This window comes from Magnolia sinica, chromosome 11 (assembly GCF_029962835.1).
Source record: "Magnolia sinica isolate HGM2019 chromosome 11, MsV1, whole genome shotgun sequence".
NCBI classification, from domain to species: domain Eukaryota; kingdom Viridiplantae; phylum Streptophyta; class Magnoliopsida; order Magnoliales; family Magnoliaceae; genus Magnolia; species Magnolia sinica.
Genome location: NC_080583.1, coordinates 16,049,098 through 16,072,019, shown reverse-complemented (window position 1 = coordinate 16,072,019; position 22,922 = coordinate 16,049,098). Strand labels below are relative to the sequence as shown.

Below are 22,922 nucleotides of genomic sequence, written 5' to 3'. Positions count from 1 at the left end.
AAGCTTGTAGTATGGTGTGGTGTTCCTATAGTTTTTTATTCATGTCTATGTTGAACTAACTTTTATTCTAGTTTGATTTTAAGGAATGCTTACGGTTTTTAATGGTTTGTTGTGACTAAAATTACAATGGATCTGCGATAACTTTGAGCATGTTCTTTGCATTAGTATGATTATGAAATTAGGAACCATATTGTTCACCATCGTCTCTTAGGCATGGTTGGATGATGGAACCCTTCCTAACATTCATAATCACCTTAGATTGGTTGTGGATTGGTTACATTTTTTTGTTTGCTATCGTCTCATGGGCATGGCCTTGTGATGGAATCCATTCTAATTCACATCCTCCTCATCTCTTGAAAACTAGATCAAAAGAAGTTCAGATTTGATTTTTAATGTTATATCCTCCGACTGGATGAAGATAGGACTTTGATTCCAGTTGCATTCTTGAATCAAGCATAGATCTCCCTGTTCTTTACAAGTAGATCCTTGGCACCCTAGTTTCCCACCTTTGATTTTATATGTTTTAGTTAATTAAATTTATAAATTATTCCCTTAATTTTTCTTGATTAGATTACATCTTCACCTACTTCTAGTTCTGGTTATTTTAGATTACGTACAAGGTTCAATCCCTGTGTCTTCGACCTCGGTCTTACCGAGATAATTACTACATCGCGACCCTACACTTCGGGTTGTGAACAACCAGTAAGCCGCATCTCTCACTGTGTCGTGGTCGGTTGGAAGGGGATGTGACCTTACCCGCCTATGTAATGTGGCGATGTCTAGGTTGAGTTTGACCATCTTGAGGAATGGGTCCGCTATCGACAAGCGGAGCCCGATATTAGCAGGTTGATAATGAGGTCTCTTCCACTTACCTAGTTTTGTACTCAGATAGGAGCGGTAAGCTGACGTTGAGTGTACTAGACCTCGGTGATTGTCCAGAGTGAGAATTATACTAATATTTAATGCTCTAATGATGAGTTGTATTGATATGTAGGTTCAGATGAGGATTGGTATGCTTGAGTTATATCTCGCATATGACATTGGCCATGTAGGCCCTGCATCGCATAACCTTGATATGGCCGACAGCATTCATGCTTTGCATCGTATAGCCTTGATATGGTCGACAACATTTATGCCTTGCATCGTTTAGCCTTAATACGGCCGATGGCATTCTTGCCTTGCATCGCATAGCCTTGGTACAGCTGATAGCATTCATTGACTTACCAACATCTTCCACATTACTTTGATATTGCATACTTGCACTCCTACCTTGTGCAGACACTTCCACCACCCTTTAAGCTTTCTATAAGCTTATGCACGACCATTGCGTGTAGGTGATGCGAAGACATAGCTAAGCAGGAGCAGGAGCATGCAGCTGAGCTTCCAAAGATTTTTGTTATCCATTGTATTTCCCTTTATGCATTGTACTCAAATTTTTTATTATAGTCGATATGTGGTGGTGTTCATGTTATTGTTCGTGGGTTATGCTTATTAATGGATAAATTCATGTCAAAAACCCTCCTTATAGGATCCCAGGATCGGGACCTGGCATATGGGTCCAGGGAGTTGAGAATGGGGTACTACAGAGGCTGTCGGTACCGGATTTGGCGATCAGAAATTTTGCGAACCCAGTTTCCAAGTTTGGGGCATGACACTCACAGTGTGAGATTGATTTTACTATTAATCTTATGCCTGGAATGACATTTATTACATGTGCACCTTATCATATGCCTCCATGCGAATGAATGAATTAAGGCATTATCTAGATGAACTTGTATGTTTTGATTTTATTAATCCAAGTGTATCACATGGGGTACTCCAATGTTGTTTGATATAAAGAAGGATAGAATAATGTAACATTGTATTGATTAACAAAAATTAAATAAGGTTACAATTAAAAAAATATCCTCTTTTTAAATTCGATGATTCATTTGATCAATTAGAAGATGCCCAGTCCTTTTCTAAGATATATCTACAATTTTTTATTTTTTTTATTTTTATTTTTTTTTCTAAAAGGGCAAATGGAGGTCCTAATTCCATTAAAACTTTTAAAGGATATACATTCGGGGATGCCCAGGGAAAACTTCTGGGCAAACCTATCATGGCTATCTGAACATAGCAAAAAGTAATTACAAGAAAAAAACTGCTTGGGAGGGCTAACTATCCCAAATCGCACTCCGCCCCACTTTATCCAGGAAAATCAGCCATCTAATACTAGAAGGAAGCTCAGTCGGAGCGGAGAATAAAATGAAGGATTGGGAATCGCTGTCAAGGCGAGCCAACGCGTCAGCCGGATAATTAGCTTCTCTAAAAATATGCCCAACACGAGTTTGCCCCGTCCGCATGAGGACCTCAATCCTATTGAGCCAAAATCTCCATTTCCAGCCCAGACGGGTTACCCCATTCAGGGTATTAACCACCATATGTAAATTGGATTCGACCATCACCTTAGAGAAGCCCCTACGAAGACAAAAGGATAGGCCGTCATGAATGGCCCGAAGTTCAGCACACGTGTTAGTGTCGTGCCCATAACCGATCGAGAATGCAAAGATAACATCTCCCTTATCATTCCTACGACTCCACCACCTCCTGAGGAACCAAGATTCCCATGAGAGGAACCATCAACATTGATCTTCACCCATTTTAGGCATAGCTTGGCTCACTGAACCAAGGAAGGTCTAAGGGGGCAACTCGACGAGGCAGCAGCTGCCGATGGCCCAGAGGAGAAGAAAAGGTGTAACACCCCATACTTTTAGTACTTGGGTGTTACTAGTGTAAATTTGACCCAACATATGTGTGTGAGAGTACATGTAACTTATACGATGTATGTACTCTCATATAAACAAAACTTGGAAAGTTTAGAAGTTGTTATGACAAGTCCTATTCCTCTAAACCCAACCTAGGTGAAAACCTACAACTGCCAATAGGTGATCCATCACTTGGGCATACCAATGAGCCCTCAGACTTCAAAAACTCTTGTTTAAAACCTATACAAACCAGGTGAGGAACCCTTATAATGATTGAGAATTAGATTTGGCAATGGAGAGTGAATAGGGATCAATTTGACAGGGATCAATTTGACATACGGGATAACATTGGTCCAAAGAACAAGCCATCCATCCATTGACTTCCAAGATGGATCATCACATTATCCCAAAAACCTATTTCAACCATCTCATTAGACGAACCAAATCATTAATCGAGCCTAGAAGTCACTTGGGATTAAATTTAGAATTGAATGGTCGATAAGACTATAAACCCTACCACTAGTGCCCATGTGGACAAGTATTGGACTCCTAGAACACTTAATCTACAAGTTTGGATTCATCTGAGTGTCGGATCGATGGTAATTGACACTCAAAGGCCATATTTTAGTTGATTTGGCCCACTTAAGCCTTGGATCCGCCTCACCATTGGACGAATGCCTTGATAGGGCTGACAGAACCTGATGAACAGTGTGGATCTGTCAAATACATCGCAGTGGGCCCCACACGGGGTGGAGTGCATGCCAGGGATAGTGCACCAGCCAGGCACCGAACCTGCCTGCTCGGTCAAACAAGGTTTGACCCGAGCCTTGCTAAAAAAGGAGAGGGTTTTTCCACTCTTTCTCTCATTTTCCCGGCTACGGGCTGTTTGAAATTGGGACTGTCCGTGCATTGGATTGTGGCCGATCATCACCTCGCGTCAGGACGATCTGAAACGTCCATCCAGTATAGAGGGTCAGGTCGATGAAGAGCATGCCCTTCTCGCACGTGGAAACACGCGTACATGCTCACAAAAAGACGTCAGCAGACTTGTGTTTCTTGCTGCTCCAAGACTAGATCATTGAGATCAAGGTGGGCCACCTTACAGTGATCCAAGCCGTCCACGTGTTGGGACACCCATTAAGGTGCACGATCCCAAGCGTAATCCCACATACGTTTGGCTCTTTTACCAAAACTGGAACCCTCTCGCCAGGCTGGCAATCTGCGTGAGAGCCCTTCTCCGTGAATCCTGACCGCTCGTAGGAAGTCATCTCAGCCTTTCGTCCAGCGCCAAAAGAGGAGGAACACGCTGCTGATGGACGGAAGATAAGAGGATGCTTTCCTCTTCAGGGAAATGTGTTGGCTCGATCCCAACCTCATACCCAGGCACTGCAACGCAATCTCCACCGTTCCTGCTAGGGCAGCAACGTCTTTGCCCAAGGAAAACTTCTCATCTCACGAGAAGGTGTGGACGGCGGTAATTTTCATGAGAAACTAAGAAACTAAAATGATCGATGGGAATGGTGGCGCCCACATTAATCAATGACCCCATCCATTCCGTCCATCGGGTGCCGATTGCCTGGATGGGCCATGGATGAAAATTCGCCATTGGAGGTGGCATCATCTTCCACGTTAAACTAGAAAACCCACCGTGATGAAGTGGGCCTCGTTTTCTGATCAATAAGGTTTATTCGATGGGCCATGGCTGTGGGAATACATCCCACGTGTCGGATCAGCACCATGCAATGGAATAACCGACCCATCTAAGTCGTTGCAACAACGAAAGTCGGCCGCTGGATGCAAACCTAAACCTAGCTCTAAATCTATAAATAGGACCCTATTTTCTCGAGATCCCCACCAGAAATCCAAGAGAGGAAAAAGAAAACTTAGAGGGAAAATAGAGAGAGAGAGAGAGAGAGAGAGAGAGAGAGAGAGAGAGAGAGAGAGAGAGAGAGAGAGAGAGAGAGAGAGAGAGAGAGAGAGAGAGAGAGAGAGAGAGAGAGAGAGAATAGGAAGGGAATGAGGGAGTGAAGGTCGAGCAAGCTTTGTTGCCGCACCAAGTAAGACCCATTCGAGTCTCGTTGGCTAGACCAACTCGGATCAAGTCGGAGCGCAACCACAATCCCTGAACTCTGGAAAGGGAGAGAAAGAAAATGAGAGAAGAAAGAAGAGAGTAATCAGGTGAAGATGGAGAGAAAGGAAGACCGGCTGTCCGAGTTCACTGTCAAGTTCATTTGAGACAAGCCGAGTGGGTTGTAGAGTGAGTCGGTTCAAGTCTTTGTTTCACCCCATTTAAGTCACTGATTTGCCTCCTCTAAGCCACTATCTCGCCCCATCAGAGTTGTCACTCCTCCCATTTGAGTCAAACTCAAAATAAAGTCTAATAAAGAATTTGCATCCAAGTTAAGGTAGAACTCAGACCAAGTTATCTAATCGACTCATTTAAAAATTTTAAAAAAATAAAAATAAAAATGGGTGGATTACCACCAGTTGCTGTCTGAGGTATATGAGTTGTTGAAACAAGCCATTAAGATTTTAATGATGGTGAAACAATGCATCGTCAGGTACCATTCTCCTCTAAATTTGAAATCACTCAACTTGTTAATGAGTTGACATAGTTGTTTGGGGCCAAACTGTTTGTAGGAGTTGTCTAAGGAAGCCCTTTGAGACCTCACCAACTTCAAAGGATTAAGCACGACCAGCTTATTGGCAATAACATACACTTCCTTCAGATCCAAGGTCAATTTTCCTAGTGAGTAAAGATCATATGAGAAATTGAGTTGAGTTGCCTACTCGGCACTGAGTCAAGCTAAACTCAGAGTTACTTAAGCTATGTTGCTGGCCATGTGTGGTTGCTTGGTGTTGAACAGGGAAGGAAGAAGAAGAAGAAAGAGAAGAAAGAGGATTCAGTTTTCCCTTGCCAAGTCGACCTGACCCGAGTTTGAGTTGTGTGAGTGTTTTAAGGCTTGTGGTTGCCCCATGTTAGTCTCCAAATGCTAGAAACAATCTTGGTTTGATCCTAGGTCGGAGCTAGCCCCTCGCATAGGGTATTCTTATATACCGCTGAGTTTAATCATCGCACTACTGAGTCGACCTGTTCTTTGACGTACATAGCCATTCTTGATAAGATAACTCAATTCTAAGAGCGCATGCACTTCTTAGCAATATTGATAGACGATCCAACTCGTAAGGTGATGATTCTTCACCTTGAGCTTTCCATTTTCCTATTAGCTTAAGAGATTGTTTTTATTTAAAATTTCAGTTGATAATTGATATCCTTTATCTTATAATCATATGTGCTAATTGTTGGAATCGAATTTCTAGATTATATGCCTGATATCTATCTTGCACATTTTCTCATGCTTATGAATTACTTGTGGATTGTTTATGGAACTTAACCTAGTACATCAGTGGAAAACCTCCACTTATAAATGTACACCCATACTTAGAATATAACTAGACTGAATGTGATTGTAATAGACCTGCGACTTAGTGGTTATTGAATGGTGGCTAGAATTGAATATTGATGTGGGCCTACCATCCACAGGTTACTATGTCTAAATGGTTTTTAAGGATGGTCTTTTATTGCATGGTTTTGATATCAGCCTTATGTGGCTTAGTTTTGATCATTGCCATGTGTAGTTTAGTTTTGATAATTGCCCTATGTGGCTTAGTTTTAATAATTGTCATGTGTAGTTTAGTTTTGATAATTGCCCTATATGGCTTAGTTTTGAAATTTGCCCAGGTAGCTTTGTTCTGGTATTTACCCTATATGGGTTCGATTTTCATATTATGCAAACATGTGATGGTAAGCCCCATATACTGTAATATGATTGGCCACTAGTCGACGGGTTTCCATTAAACATCCTAAGGGGTAGTCTCATGATCCGGGAATGGTGGTATGGGACCTATGCCCGAGCTGTTGACCTACGCTAGTAACGAGCCCCCGTAGTGAACTTGAGCTTATTAAAATTAGCTTATTGTAACTTGACTAATAATGGTTTGGCTAATCATGCATACATGGCACAGACCAACATCTATCGCTAATGTACGTGATATATGATTGACAGTCATTATGTGGTACGTGATGCGCTTTACTAATGGCTAGCCTCTGTTCGACTGGATGAGCATTCCCAAGTCAATGATTGCATGGGTGATGAGCCCAAACTCCGCACGGATGAGCATCCCCATGGTAATGATTGCATTCACATATCTATGCATATAATAAGACTATATTTACTATGTTTTGGTTGCCTGGATGTTTTATAACTATGCTTACCTAATACGGTGGTGTGTAATCTTGAGAGAAATTCACACTGAGTTGGCCACTCATCCATCAAATATATAACCGTACAGGTAGCACAGGTGGCTTAAAGTGATATGCAGGTATAAACTGATGAGGAGCCATTATGATGGTCAAGGATGCATGGTTGTACCTATCTAGGAAGCTGTGCGATCTTATGGCTATCGCTTATATGTTTTTTTTATATATATTTCTCATGTATTTAAATCTTGTAATTGTTAATGTAGAGACATTGGTTTATATAAGTCATTATGGGCAACCTCTTGTATGTTTTAAATGTAAATGTAAATTTTTCTTTATGTTGACTTGTCCATTCTATGCTTATCTGCTAACTTTGATAAAAGAAAAAGATTATATTTGAAATTTGACTTTTTTTAGGTTAACACTCGGGTTTTTAGGAAACAGGTCATATACTCGGGTTTTCAAAACACGGGTCGTTACAAAAGGACATGCGAAGGGCCATGGGGCTCTCTGATAGGCTGAGATACAATGCTAATCCACTACATCACCTTGGATATCAGAACTGGTATGGAGAATAGCTGGCCATTAAAAATTGTAGCATTTCTAACTTTCCACAGCTCCCAACAGATGAAGAAAGGGGCCAGCTTCTAAGCTTCAGCCATACGCTCATCAGCGGAGTAGGAGTTGCTCCACTGTACTAGCCGAGAATTATAATTAAGGTATCATTAATTGCTATTTAGGGGAAAAGATGTACAAAAAGCAACTTTTAAGACAAATTTTGGGCATTATTCATTTTTAGTGATATCGTTTAGGCTTACCAATGCTCCTGCCGTATTTACAAATATGATGAACCGAGTATTTAAATTTTTTATATAGATTTGTCATCATATTCATTAATGACAATCTGATATACTCTAAGAGTTATAAGTATTAAGAAAAAACATTTGTGACTCATTCCTAATATACACTTAGATAATACCAGCTATATGATAAATTTTTAAAATGTGGTTTATGGAAGAAACAGATGAAGTTTCTTGGACATGTATTTACTAGTCAAGGCATTTCAGTTGATCTTGCCAGGGTCGGCTCCATATTAAATTAGGAACATCTTACTTCATTTACCAAAAATTAGAATTTTTCTTGGATTGAGTGGTTATTATTGACAATTCATTAAAGATTTTTCAAAGTCAGATAGGCTTCTATCTTAGCTAGCCCGCAAAAGCATTAAGAATGAATAAGCAGACGAAGCATTTCAAATGTTAAAAATAATATTGACAACCACGCATGTGTTTGTCTTACCAGAAAAGGGAGTTAGATATGTGATCTATAATGGTGCATAATGTGTTGTCCTAGATTGTGTTCTTAGAAAGATAGGGTGATTCGATATGTTATGATCAGGAATTAGCAGCAGTAATTTTTGTGCTTTAATTGTGGGGACATTATTTGTACGATGAAGAATTAGAATTTTTATGTGATCATAAAAGATTGAAGTATATTTTCACTGAGCAAGAATTGAATATGTATCAACATTATTAGATGGAGAAATTAAAAGATTTTAATTTTAACGTATCTTATCACTTGGAAAAGACTAATTTGGTGGCTAACACCCTAATTTGAAAGAAAGTGCATGAGTTCGCAACACCACTTATGTTAGAAGAATAAAATATGTTGGAGTTTGTACAAGCTTTTGAACTAAAATTATATATAGAAGAACCTTATAAGAGTATAGCCTACATTTGTATTCAACTTACAATTAACAGTTGAATTACCGTAATGGAAAATCAAGATGGACTTTTAGTGAAGTTGAAAGCAAAGGTAATTCATAGAGAAGATTTAGAATGAAAAGTTGGTACCAACAGTCGTTTATATTACCACGCTTGATTGTGTGTTCCAAGTAACCATGAGTTGAAACATGAAATACTCAATTCAACTCATTGATCTAAACTAGCAATTCATCCAGGAAGCACCAAGATGTATTAGGATGTAAAACATACCTATTGGTGGGGATCATATGAAAAATAAAATAGTAGATTATGTTTCAAAGTGCCTCGCTTGTTAGCAAATTAAGGTCGAATGTTGTAGATCACCAAGACTCTTAAAACCTATGCCTATTGCTGAGTGGAAATGGAATTTTATTTTTATAGACTTTATTTCTATACTGTCGAAAATAAAGAAAGGTTAAAATTCTATATGTGTGATTGTGGATCAACTCACTAAGAAAAGTCATTTTCTACCTATTCGTGTGACACCTACAATAAATTATTTAGCTAATTTGTACATTAAAGAGATAATACGCTTGCATGCGGTACATCTAGAAATAGTATCATATAGAGATTCCCGATTTACGTTAATGTTTTAGACTCATATCAATAAACTATGGGGTATATCTTTAGAGTACAACACTGCATTCCACCCACCAACAGATGGAAGAACAGAATGAGTCTATCAAATTTTATAAGATATGCTTCACACATATAAGCTTGATTTAAGGATAGTTGGAATGATTATCTCCCCTATACAGAATATGTGTATAATAATAGCTTTCAAGCTAGTATCAGTATGGAACCTTATGAAGCATTATATAGATGTCCATGTTGAGTTCCACATTATTGGAACCAAGTTGAAGAGAAAAGCTTGGTTATACCTAAATTGATTCAAATTATTTTTATGAAAATTGATATAATTAGGCGATGATTATTAATAACTCAAAGAAAATAAAATAAATAAATAAAGTTATGAGGATATTAAAAGAAGAAATTTAGAATTCAAAGTAGGGGAATATGTTTTCTTAAAAGTTTCTCCCATGAAAGGAATATTGCATTCTTTAAGAAAAAGAAGTTGACTCCACGTTATATATATATATATATATATATATATATATATATATATATATATATATATATATATATATATATATATATATATATATATAAAAGTCTTTTTCAAATTTTAGATTATTTGGGAGTAGTTGTTTATCATCTTACACTGCCTATGTCCATTTATAGTGTGCATGATGTTTTTCATATCTTGATAATGAAGATGCATGTTCTTAATCGGTCACGAATCATTAAATGGGAACATGCAGAACTTCGAGATGATACTACATCCATGATAGGAAAGAGCAAGTTCTTCACAATGAGGTGATTCCACTGGTAAATGTATTATGGACACATACATAAGAAGAAACCACATGGGAAACAAAAGCTAAAATTTATAAGTATTACCTTTAGTTGCTTGAAGAGAGTGATAGGGAAAAGATGGGAATGTGAGAGATGCTTAGAGTGCTTAGGTGTAACGACCTATATTTTTTTAATAGTATTTAACTTGAATAAATATGTGAGTATTATTATAGTAAAACTATACGTGTGTGATTAGACGATGTTAGATAACAAATAAATGGACCTAGTAAGTTGTATCATGTGTTTGACAATGTCTGCTACAAATCCAATATTGTTTTCAATGGAAGTTTATTTCCTAAAAACTGTAATGATGGCTAGAATGTCCAAAAGAGCTCCCAACCATTCATTGGTGGGCTATTAATTGTGAAATTATAAGGATATGTTTGTCTCAGCAATTGACCTTATATATATATATATATATATATATATATATATATATATATATATATATATATATATATATATATATTAAATGTTAGCTTGTTAGTACACACCCATGTCAGTACACACACTCCATGCATATATTACTAAGCTTAAAATAAGAATAAATGATTACCTAAAGCTTTTCAAGAAATCATAAATTTAGGATTATCTTTAGGGATTTTTGGGTTTTTTTTAGCTTAAATACTTCGAATTTGCCGTCATTCTTCCATTCAATTGTCATCAAGTATTAATTGAATGTGAGTTTACATCATGTAAATAATTTAGATATTTGAAACTGTGTATTTTTTCTCCAAAGACCTAATAATCCCTCCACCAACCAGAGTGCTTGGAATTTTAGATTTTACTCCTAGTCAAAATACAAAATTGTGTCTGCAGGTGAGTAATATTCTTTTAAGTTAGCTTTTATCAGTTCTTAATAGTTTTTAGTAAGTGAAATTTGAATTTATTTAAATTAATATATAATTGAGTACCATGATTACTACTTGATTATAAATTTCACGATATATGTGACAATTTGTTTACATGATTTGTGAGTTGTTTGAGTTTGAAAATCACAAGGGCTGGATTTTGTTGTAAAAATATGAAAATATGAAATTGGCATATTAGATGTTTGATTAAATGTCTAAGTAAGATTTTTAGTTGAGATTTATAAATTTATGTTTAACAGTATAATTAGGATAATGTTGAATTATTTTGTTTGGGATTACTCTTTAAAAAAACTAATGAAATTATGATTTTATACTTTAGAGTTGGTAATCAATAGCATATTCAATCAATTGAAGTGGAATTAGGTTAACTGACCATAGTTTGATCTACTTGTGGGTTGCTTTGTACTCAAGGCCCGTCTAATCTACGTTCCTTAATCTACCAAAAATTTCTAATCCAGGACTAATCATCCATTTGTGAATGTTGTTATACATTCGATCAAATCTAGTATTACATTATTACCATTGATATATAGTCACCATTCATAGTCGTTTATAACTGTGATACAACGCGCTACTAGTTATAACTCATGAGATCGGCACAGTGGTACGAGTGGTTGTGTTGTCTCTGATTTTTCTATGTGAGTGAACCTTACAATTAGTCTTGAGTACTGGTAGAGGTGGCGATTCTGGCAATGACCCATTACCATATTTAATTATGTCTTTGGCAAATAATAATTCCAATGAATTTGTTGATTTCAAACACTAGGTGACAACCCTGAATGGATAAAGGACCCTTCTAACGAGCCATATGGTTACTATATATTTGACTCTTATTATAGTAATCTGGTATCATTAATATTGTTGCTTAAATACATATTAATAAAGGCGTAACAATCATGCATCCATGTGTAGAGAGTGCCATCGAGTGCCTAATTGTTTGATGGGAACCCAAATGAATAACTTGACCCTATCATTATCACGCCCCAAACTCAGAAACTAGGTTTACAAAATTCTTGATCACCGAATTTGGCGCTGACAGCCTCCGTAGCACCCCATTCTCGACTCCTGGTACCCATATACCAAATTCCGATCCTAAGATCTTACAAGGAGGATTTCTAACGTACATTTATCTCATAAGAAACATAATCATAAGCATAATCCAAAACAACAACAATAAGAAACATCACCACATATCCACTATAATAAAAAAAAAATTTAAGTATAATGCATAATGGAAATACAATATCAATATCAAAAGCTTAAGAAGATAGCTACATGCTCCAATCTCAATGTTGTTGCGGCGTCCTAGCGTCACCTGCATGCAATGATCATGCATAAGCTTATAGAAAGCTTAGAGGGTGGTGTAAGTGTGTGTTTAAGGTAAGTGCCAAGTTTGCAATATCAGATTAATGCAGAAACATGCTGGCATACTCATAAATGTTATTAGCCGTACTAAGGCTATGCGACGCAAGGCCTACATGGACAAATATGCAACTCAAGCATGTCAGTCCTCATCTGAATCCACATATCAATACAATTCATCTCTGGAATATCACCGGGGTTTAGTACACTCTACACCAAATTACCGCCCCAACTGGACGCGCAACCATGTACGTGGAAGAGACCTCACTATCTGCATGGCCAGTAGTAAGTCAATATCTACCTAGCACGTCGATAACAGACCCATTTATGAGTTGGTCAAACTCAGCCTAGCTTTGCCCCCTACTTTCGAGTGAATAAGGCCACACCCCCTTCCAATTGACCACGACATAGTGGGAGACATGGCCTAATGGTATTCGGCACTCGTGCGCTCATACATCCACTCGGTCTCGATGTTGGAGCATCCTCTTGGTACCACAAGGGTTCTAAGACTTTCACCCAGGGACATCCATAGCGCCCCAATGATAGAAACAAGTATTTCGGGTATTCAATCCTGTTATTCGCACTATGCCTGCAGAGGCCACAGCCCTGATATCACTAAAGCATATGGTAATCGTATCACACAATGCGAGGTGTATGAATCACACAATCTAGTCATGCATCAATCCTGCGCATACTACGCGCTCATATAGGGCAATTTTGTCTCTCCGGGAGTCCCATAAATGGTCTACCCAATGGCATATGCTATAATCAACCACTCCTCATACCAAGCATACATATGATGTGCATGGGCATGAATCATGAAGTTATATTAAGCATGTTATATGATGATGATGAACTCTCCTCATAATAAGGATGGGTCTAACAACAAGGGGATGGGCTTCCTTAGCTGTTCCACAATGTAAAAAACTGAGCTTCATATGGGCACAATAAGCATAAGATGGGCTAAATGACCTTAGACTAATCTACAAGGCATGATGGAAGCATCAACAATAATGGGGACCCAACGGTTTGGGTTGGCCCACTAAGGGAGATGAGAATGGGCCTAACAATGGGCCCTAGGGAAGCTTACAGTGTGGACATTTAACCACTGTTGCTCCCTAGAGAGCGGCCCATTAAGAAGTCTAATATACAATGGGGCCCATAGCCCGAATACTACTTAGGAACAAGAGTGGGTATCACACATAACATTTCATACATCATGGTGGGCCTCAAGAAATAGCCCATGGCCCACATATATCAAGATGAGCTATATATATGGGTAGCCCATGGCCCAAAAATATCATGGCCAAGGGAAACATACACTATGGTGGGATCACACATCACAATTGGGCCTCATTACGTAGGCCTCATATGCACCACAATGAGCGTCATCACAAGGGCCTTATACACATCACAATGGGCCTCACACAAGGGCTTGATGTACATTACAATGGGCCTCACACAAGGGCCTTATACACATCACAATAGGCCTCATATAAGGGCCTCATATACATCACAATGGGCCTCGCAGAAGGGCCTCATAAACATCAGAATCGGCCTCACACGAGGGCCTCATACACATCATAATGGGCCTCATACAAGGGCCTTGCATACATCACATTGGGCCACATCCCATGGGCCTCACATACACATCACATTGGACCACATCCCATGAGCCTCACATATACATCTCATTGGGCCACATTCCATGGGCGTCACATACATCACAATGGGCCTCATGAAACAGCCCATGATCTAGCCATAATGGATGGATAGTGTCTGTAACACATACAACATAGTGGGCCTTATGGGGCAGCCCATGGTTCAATTAAAGTGGATGGGCAGCATATGTGTACAATAAGGTGGCCCTACACATGCAGCAGGTGGGCCCTGCACATGCCAAATGGGCCCCTGCATGTGTCAAATGGGCTTGCACGTGCTAGATGGGCCCCACCAGATGGACAGCATGGATACACAACGCATACATCTCAGTGGGCTGTCTACCCTGAATGACATGGATAAAATACATTAGGGTGGGCCGTTGCCCTGGATGGTGTGGATCATATACATCACGGTGGAACCCACCGTCCCAAATAGCTGGACAGTGAGGATGATACACTTACATCATTGTGGGGTCCACGAACCACATCCAGGGACTAGACGACGTGGAATAAAACACATCCATCAAGGTGGTCCCACATCCAGCCCATCTGGACGGTGGGACAGATACATACATTATGGTGGATCCCACCATTCCTGTTGGATGGTGCTAATACATCACATGCTTCACGTCAAGGCCCCACCATCATGGACGGTCTGGATGAAACACAAGCATTAAGGTGAGGCCCCACGCCTAGCAGAACGGACGGATGGTGTGAATACAGCACCTACATCATGTGGGTCCCACTATCCACATGTGGATGGCGTGGACTGACACATACATCATAGTAGGCCCATCGTCCCAAACATCTGGACGGCAGGTATAAAACACATATATCACATGGGCCCCACAGCCGCTGGATGGCGTGGGTGCTACACATACATCACGTGTGGCCACACCATCTAGGATCTGGACTATGTAGATATAATGCATAAATCATGGTGGATTCCCACTGTCCAGGGACTAGACAGTGAGGATATACATCATATACATCAAGGTGGGTCCACGTGGTGGCCCACCAAAGTTTTGGATCAGCTGATATTTGTATTTTCCTTCATCCAGGCCTGTCCCAATGGATAAGCAGCAAGCTTGCTCACTGGATAGGCCGTAAGGTGGGCCTTAGAAGCAGACAGTCTGGATCAGGTGGTCCACATGCCATCATAAGAGAGAGAGAGAGAGAGACGGCGTGATGGAGGGGAGGGGCTCCACCACTATGAGCCCTCCGTTGAGCTTTACAATACATACATTAAATGGGTCCCACCACATGTGGGCCCACAAATCAAAAGAATTCATGGTGGAAATCCTTTTCCCACAAATAAGGAAGATTCACTCACCGATTACACTTCTTCTTGGTTCATTGGGATGCTAAGCTCCTTGGTTTCTTCTTTGATAGAGGATGATGAAGATTTAAGGGTTAGGATGAGAGATTTGGGGTAGGGAGTGGGCCACACACTTGGTTCTCCTTGGAATGCTTAAATGGTTCTCTCTTTAATTGCTTGGAAATGGTAAAGAGAATGAGAGGGAAAGGGGATGTGATGGGATGAAAAGGGATGAGTTGTGTAAGAGAGGGATGGGTGTGTGTAAGTTGACTTTGGGAATGGCTTGTGTAAGAGAGGGATGGGTGGAGTGATGGGTTGTACTTGACTTGTACTTGATTGATTGATGTGATAGATTGGGTAGAGATTCTCTCAGGATTCGCAATACGCGGCGTTTCTTCGAGATAAATGCAGGCCCACAACTCCTAACATGGGTATTATATCAGTGCGCAAGTCGCGGCATTGGAATCGTGGTGACGGTACAGTTGCTAAGGTAAACATTTTAAGTCGAGTCGACTCATATCTAGGGGATGCGACTTAGGGTCGCACGCAAATGCCGACTATAGGTTGCGAGTTGCCGGTTCTGGCCGCAACAGCCTCCGTAGTACCCCATTCTCGGCTCCTGAAGCAGGTTCAGATCCTGGGATCCTACAAGGAGGATTTCCATAACAATATAACCATTTCTAATACGAGCATACCCAAGATCATAACAAGTAAATCTGAGAATAAAAAAGGCACATATCACAAAATCCACTATGAATTTGAACTTTTACAAGTTACATAAGGTCCAAAAGGACATACATAAGATAATAGAAGAAAGAAAGGAAGGATGCAATACTGGGTCCTCAAGCTCAGCTCTAATCCAAACTCTGCCACTGCGACGCCTGCCTAGGATCTCCTGCACGCATCAATCGTGCATAAGCTTATAGAAGCTTAGAGGGTGGTGTAAGTGTGTGATAATAGTGCACAGAAGAATAATAGGAGATACAGGAAGGAGACATGCTCAATGAGAATATCACTAGCCTTACCAAGGCTTATCATGAATATGATGCAATGAGTACTGGACGCCATACCAAGGCAATGCATGAAGGGGCTTACATAACCAATACTAATGCGATGCAAGTAATGCCAGTGCTCATAACCAAACCATATGTCAAGTATATTTCCAATCATAAGGAAATCACCGGGGTCCATTACACTGCTGGATGACTGCCGCTCTACAGACCCCGCACAGTCAAACGAGCATAAGAGACCTCACTACCCGCCTGTGGACAACCAATCACCAGCAAGGCCTGACGGTAGCGGACCCATTCACGAGCTGGTCAGACTCAGCCTAGCAATGCCCTCTTACATCAGGCGAGTAAGGCCACACCCCTATCCAACCGACTACACGACAGTGGGAGTCGCGGCCTAATGGTATAAGGCCCTCGTGCGCTCATATATTCCACCCGGTCACGGCGTTGGAGCAGATCCTTGGTACCATGGAAGTTTTGGAAATTTCACCCATGGGCATCCTATGCACCCGGTATGCTCAAGTAACATTTTCGGTGTCCAAACATGGCCATCCACGATGTATCTATGTAGGCTATAGCCCTGATGAAGCAAGGGCAGTAATGCTCATATATTATGCAATGCCAGATGCATGAATCACACAATCAACCATACATCAATTCCAAGCATCCAACGTGCTCAAGAGGGAATGTTACGTCCCTCAGAGAAGGTAACATGCAATGCCTAATGGCCAACCATAACCGCACACACTGTGTCATCCAAGCATACAATGATGCACATGGGCCATGAAGATGGGTCTAGGCACATCATGCGGTGATATACAAAGTAAATTACATTCCTCCTATCTAAGAAGGAACCAAGACTAGGTACTTAGACAATATCCATAAGGAATCCCACCTCTAGTGGGGGCCCATTTACCTGGGGTAGCCCACGAGACTAAGCATACAACTACGGGTCTAAGTAATATAGAAATGAGCTTAGCAACTGTCTAAGATAAGTATCTAATCACTTTTAAATACAACCGGACCTAGAGGGGTCCATAATGGGGACATTTAACCACCATTCCCCAAAAAGGCATATCTACCATGAACTATATGGATAAAAGGCCCAAGGCCTACATTTAAGATAAAAATAAAAGTAACCACATACATATATTCCTCATAATAGGCCATAAAAAGATATAATACCACTTTTAACAACATGGCTCTAAGAGGGGAATTAAGGCCCAAGGCCCAATTCCCAATGGCCATAGAATCCGTGCATTAAGTTGGACTTGGTGGGCAGCCCGCGTACACAATATACGGCCCAAAAATAGGTTTAAGTTTGGATGAAATGGGCCCCACTACATCAGCCCAATAATTAGCAATTTAAGTAGGCAACCGAGGGCCCAATACTATCCTTACCTCAGCCCACAAGTCCATCAAAATGGTGGAAGTCGGCCCAATGTATGGTTGGGCCAAGCTGGGATGTCCCTGCCCAATCTGGGCTCACTGGATGTCCCAAAATTCTGATCTTAAGATGGTGGTCCTCATAAGATCACTAAAAGTGACCCAAAAGAATGCACTGATTAAGCCCAAGGATTATAAGAAAGCATAAGCATGTAACACGTACACAAGTTCTCAATATGGTGAGCCCCACAGCCAAATAAAGTTGTAACCATAAAATTGTACATCGAAGGCCCTTTGATAAACTTTTGGCCCGTTTGACTTCCTGGGCCTGCTAAGGTCCAGAAATTAGTTGAGTATGTGGAAATAATCTCATGAAGGCCAACTATACTCACTGGGGAACCCCACCAGATGGAGAGTGTGTATATATCATGAAAAGATCAAGTGGGCCTGCTACTGGATTGTGAGTCCAACAGCAACCCAAGGCAGAGAGTGCTTCCACAATCGGGCGATCCAAGGCTTGGACAGCCTGGACCAAACATGCATTAAGGTAGGTTCCACATACATGCACATTGAGCCTTAAATAAATGGCCTAAGGTCTATGGTGGGCCTTTAACCACCCATAGAGAAACCTATGAGCTTACCTTAGGATCACCCAGGAGGACATCCAACCTCAACTGTTTTCCAAGAGGTAGCTCACCACTACCCATATAATGAAAGATCTAAGGCCTAAGCAATGTGTGGACTAGTAGGCCATACACCAAGCCCAACTCATAAGCCATATAGTGGGCCCTCAAGTAAGGTTTAGGCCCAACCACAAAGGTCATAATTCCACATATTGTGGTGAGCTTCATGGGCAGCCCAGTAATTCATTTACATGGGCAAGTTTCACATTTAACACAAGTGAGTTGGGCCTCACTTTTGGCCTAAGTACAGGGTCAGTTTAATGGGCAGCCAAGGGCCCGACTTCTTGTGTATCATTGCCCCTAAGCCCATCACAATAGATAGGAGAGTATAGGCTCAAGATCAGTGGGCCTATCCAAAAGAACTGAGTCCACAAGGCCTACTTGCTAACACAAACATGCATATACTATATCACATAATGGGCCCTAAAGAAATGGCCCAAAACAAAAGTCATCCAATTCATACATTATGGTGGGCTTGAGTGCAGCCCAAAAACCCAAGAATACACATAAGCATGGCCTATACTGACAGTGTGGGCCTTGCCATATCAGCCCAAAGACTTAGTAAGGCCCTCCACACTATACATTTATGTGGGCCCCGCAAGTCAGCCCATAATTAAGCATTTCATGAGGGCATCACGGCTAATAAATACACACGGTCAGCCTGTAGACGGCCCATTGGGCCCGTGAAATAATAAGGTCAGGCCCTACATGATCTTGGGCTCAAGAAATAGGTTTCCAGCCCATTGGGCCTACAAACTACCAAAAATCTGGTTAAGGCTAACCCCCAACATCACCATAAAGGTGAGCCTTAAGAGCCACTAATTATGCCCAAAAATGTCTAAGGAAATAAGGCAAGGAGTATGTGCAATACTCCCTTAAATCTGGTGGGACACAACAGCTTCAAAACAATCAACTATGGAGCAAATTTGGGCCCCTTGTTGGAATTCCAGCCCACCCACTTCCTGGGCCTGCTGGAAATCCAGAAATTTATGTAATTCAGATGGGTTACTGGCCCATGGTGACCCACACATATCAGTGGGTCCCACCAGATGAGAGGGGAATGCACAACACACATTAGAAGTGGGCCATGCCGCTAGAATACAGGCCCAGCAACAGCCCAAGGTAGGGGCGTCCCGTGATGGGTAGTCCTACGGGCCTGAGTATCTGGCCCAAAACTGACCCAAGTTTGCAGGCCACACCACGATCAGTACAGGGGCCCGATGGCCATGAAAATTTACAAGATGGTCCTCCCATAGGTGGACCACGAATCCTCAAAATTTTGTGATTTTTGGACGGTCAGAAGTATTTTAATTAATTTAAATAAAACAGACCATCAAGAAAATCTGGTGAATCGGGACACCTGAACGTGGTGAGCCATTCCAGCACTTGCCACGGTGTACACAGGGCTCCATTGGCCCCAAAAATTTGTAGGTGAGTCCCACCATGGGTGGACCACCTCTCTGTAAATTTTCATGATTTTAGGATACTCAGAAGTATTTAAATTAATTTAAAGAATACAATCTATCCAGGGTGAAATATTGCTGGAATATAACTGTCCTGAATTTGGGCCATCCAATGGGTGGGTTCTGGGCCTCCAAAATTCCTGAAATTTGGACCCAAGGTCCCTCATCAAGCTTAAAACAAGTTGGGATAAAGAAATATGGCCCACCTTCTTAGAAATTATTTTTAAAACTTTGTTTTTATGGGACTATGCTGCTGGACTGCACAGCAGAAATTTCTGGCAGTCCAGTATGTTGGCCCACCCTTTTGGATGCCCAAATAGGATTCCTTGGCCCTGAAATTGTGTGGATAGGTCCTACCATGGGTGGGACACCTTCCTACAAAATTTTAGGATTTTTGGGATAGTAAAAATATTTTATTTAACTCTTGTAATTTATGGACAGCAAGGTCCAAATTTTTATTTTCTTACTGCAGCAATGCTGCTGTCCCTGACTTTTGCACCCCATTTGAGTGGGCCCAGGTCTATGTAAATTTCAAAAAATACAAGGAAAACTTTCCTATATAAGTATACAGCAAGGTGGGGTCCACAAAGGTAGCCCACTATTTCAAAATCAGGCAAATATTTATAATTTTCCAGCAAACAGTGTAGTTGGACAGTCCAGAAAAATCTGGAACGTCCACCCTCCTTGGCCCACCCTTTTGGGTGATCAAATAGGGACATTTGAAGGTGAGGTTTATCATACTTTTAGGTGGGGTCCACACCTCAAAGAGAAGTCTAAGAAATCAGGAAAAAGGAGACCACAAACAAGGCCTACAACACATACATTACAGCATAAAAAAATTCCAGCAATCTGGACAGCAACATGTTGCTGTCTAGATCAGCCCAAAAAATTAATAAATGGGAAATAAATCATAGATTCCACAAGGTGGGGTCCACCCTGATGTGTCACACAACTCCCAAGCCCAGCCCCTCCCCAAGAAAATCTATAAAATCAGGCCCAAAGGCTTTCCAAATCAAGCAGCAAAACTAGGCAGCACAGTTGGGCCTGGGTGTCCAACAACTTGGGCCTGGATGTCCCAAAATTTAAAAATTCTGGTTGCATGGCACATCAGGTGGGCCACATAATCATTACATCCAAACCATAGAAAGTAGAGAAGAGAAGAATAAAGGAAATCTCATCAAGATGGGGTCCATGGAGAATGGCCCCATCAAGATCACATGCATGCAAGTGTTGGCTAAAAAAAAAAAACCTTATCCAAGGAGTGGTGGACCTTCACCATTGATGTGGTGGGTCCTACACTCTCCATATGAAGCAACAAAAGATCTATGACAATAAGAATCATGCAATCTATCCTACATGCTCACCCACTTGTTAGATCTTCAAGATTCTTCAACCACCATGCTCCTTAAGCTTCAAGGAAGGAGGTTCAATGGTGATGATGGATCTTTGATGGTTAGATCTAGGGGGAAAGAAGAGGAAAGATGGCTGAAAAAGTTCAGCAATGGAGGACATTGGAGAGCATTTGCAAAGAGGAGAAGAGAGAAATGAAGAAAGAGAGAGGGAGATGAGAGAGTTTCTAAGGTTGAAATGATTGCTTTCCTAGAAAAAGATGAGTTTTGAAAAGAGAAAATAATCATTGCTCATGGGATATGGTGGCTCATCATTGCCTAGAGAAGCTAATCTCATCATGGTTTTTTTGAGAAAAGAAGCCATCATTGCTAGCCTAAAGGTGGCTTACATGGGGAATAATGCACATGGGGAAATGTGCAATCAGGTGGGTCCCACCAAAAATGCAATCAACGGTCCAAATAATGCCCGACCCATAACTTTTGATGGACATGCCGGATTTACGCATGAGACACGATGCTGGAACCGCGGCGACGATGCGGTCGCAATGGCATAGGTCTTGGGTCAATCCGAGTCGGGTCTACGTGACCAAACTCAAGAGTGACCGCAATCACTATCCGAAGGTCGCGGGTCGTCGAAATTTAACCGGTAGGACCGCGGGACCAAAATACATGAGATGCATACTCACACAAACAAATGCACACATGTGAACTTGGGTCAGTTCTCTAGGGGATGCGACTTAGGGTCGCACGCAAATGCCGACTATAGGTTGCGAGTTGCCGGAATTTAATGGGAAGGATCACGGAAGTCTAAGAAATTATACAGTCTAGGATACGAGCCTTACAATCATAGTGTGGTAAACTAGAGATCACTATGTCGTGGTAGGTGAGCGAGCACCATGTTAAAAGTTTCTAGCAAATACATGTCATTGCACACAACATTTAATCAACTAGTTTAAGAACCGTTTGAGATGATATATTTCATTACCTGAACTTGATAGTGTTGATATTATGTGTAACTTAGGGAATGATAACACTACGTTGATCACTCACTCCCTTCTAGGATGGTGTTTTAAAACACCAAACAGATGTTTATGGCGTAGGTACTAAAGAGGCAATGATAAATGATGAAGAAGTTATGGACCCCATTTCCAGTGGGTTATAATATTAGTTTGTCAATGATCAGTTATAGCCTATCATACTTTTAGTTTCGTTTTATCCATTTGAGAGCAGTTTATAGATGACAGACTTATACTTCTTATTTTTGGACATGCATATATTGAGTCCCCACATTGAGTTGACTATTTTATTATATATAATTGAGTGTATGTTTTATACTCTTTTCTTTCATCTGATATTCATACACACTGTTGAGGTTGAGTTTCTTTAATAATGATTTTAATACATTTTTAATTCATGTCATTAAATTAACCATTACGTTGAAAGTGATACTCAGGAATTCAGAAATTACGGTTATACTCAATCTTTGAAATTCAATAAATTACAAACGCCTAAAGAGAAAAGGTAGAAGGCTTCACATAGACTAGTGTCGCAGAGATTGAGTCGAGCAATCCAGGCATGTCAATCCAGATCGATTTGAATAAAAAAACTAAACACTTAGCACAATGGTAGAA

The 22,922-nt window shown here is 40.7% G+C and overlaps 1 protein-coding gene across 1 annotated transcript in view; it reads right to left on the bottom strand.

The window, feature by feature from the left end:
- Window positions 1-2,156: 2,156 nt before the first annotated feature.
- Window positions 2,157-22,922, bottom strand: part of LOC131218032 (serine carboxypeptidase-like 18) — a gene marked incomplete at its 5' end in the record, with an annotated part of 85,680 nt that continues 64,914 nt past the window's right edge. Inside the window, one exon of the mRNA XM_058212714.1 lies at window positions 2,157-2,589. Within this exon, the coding sequence (XP_058068697.1) occupies window positions 2,157-2,589 (433 nt within the window). The remainder of the gene's footprint in view (window positions 2,590-22,922) is intronic.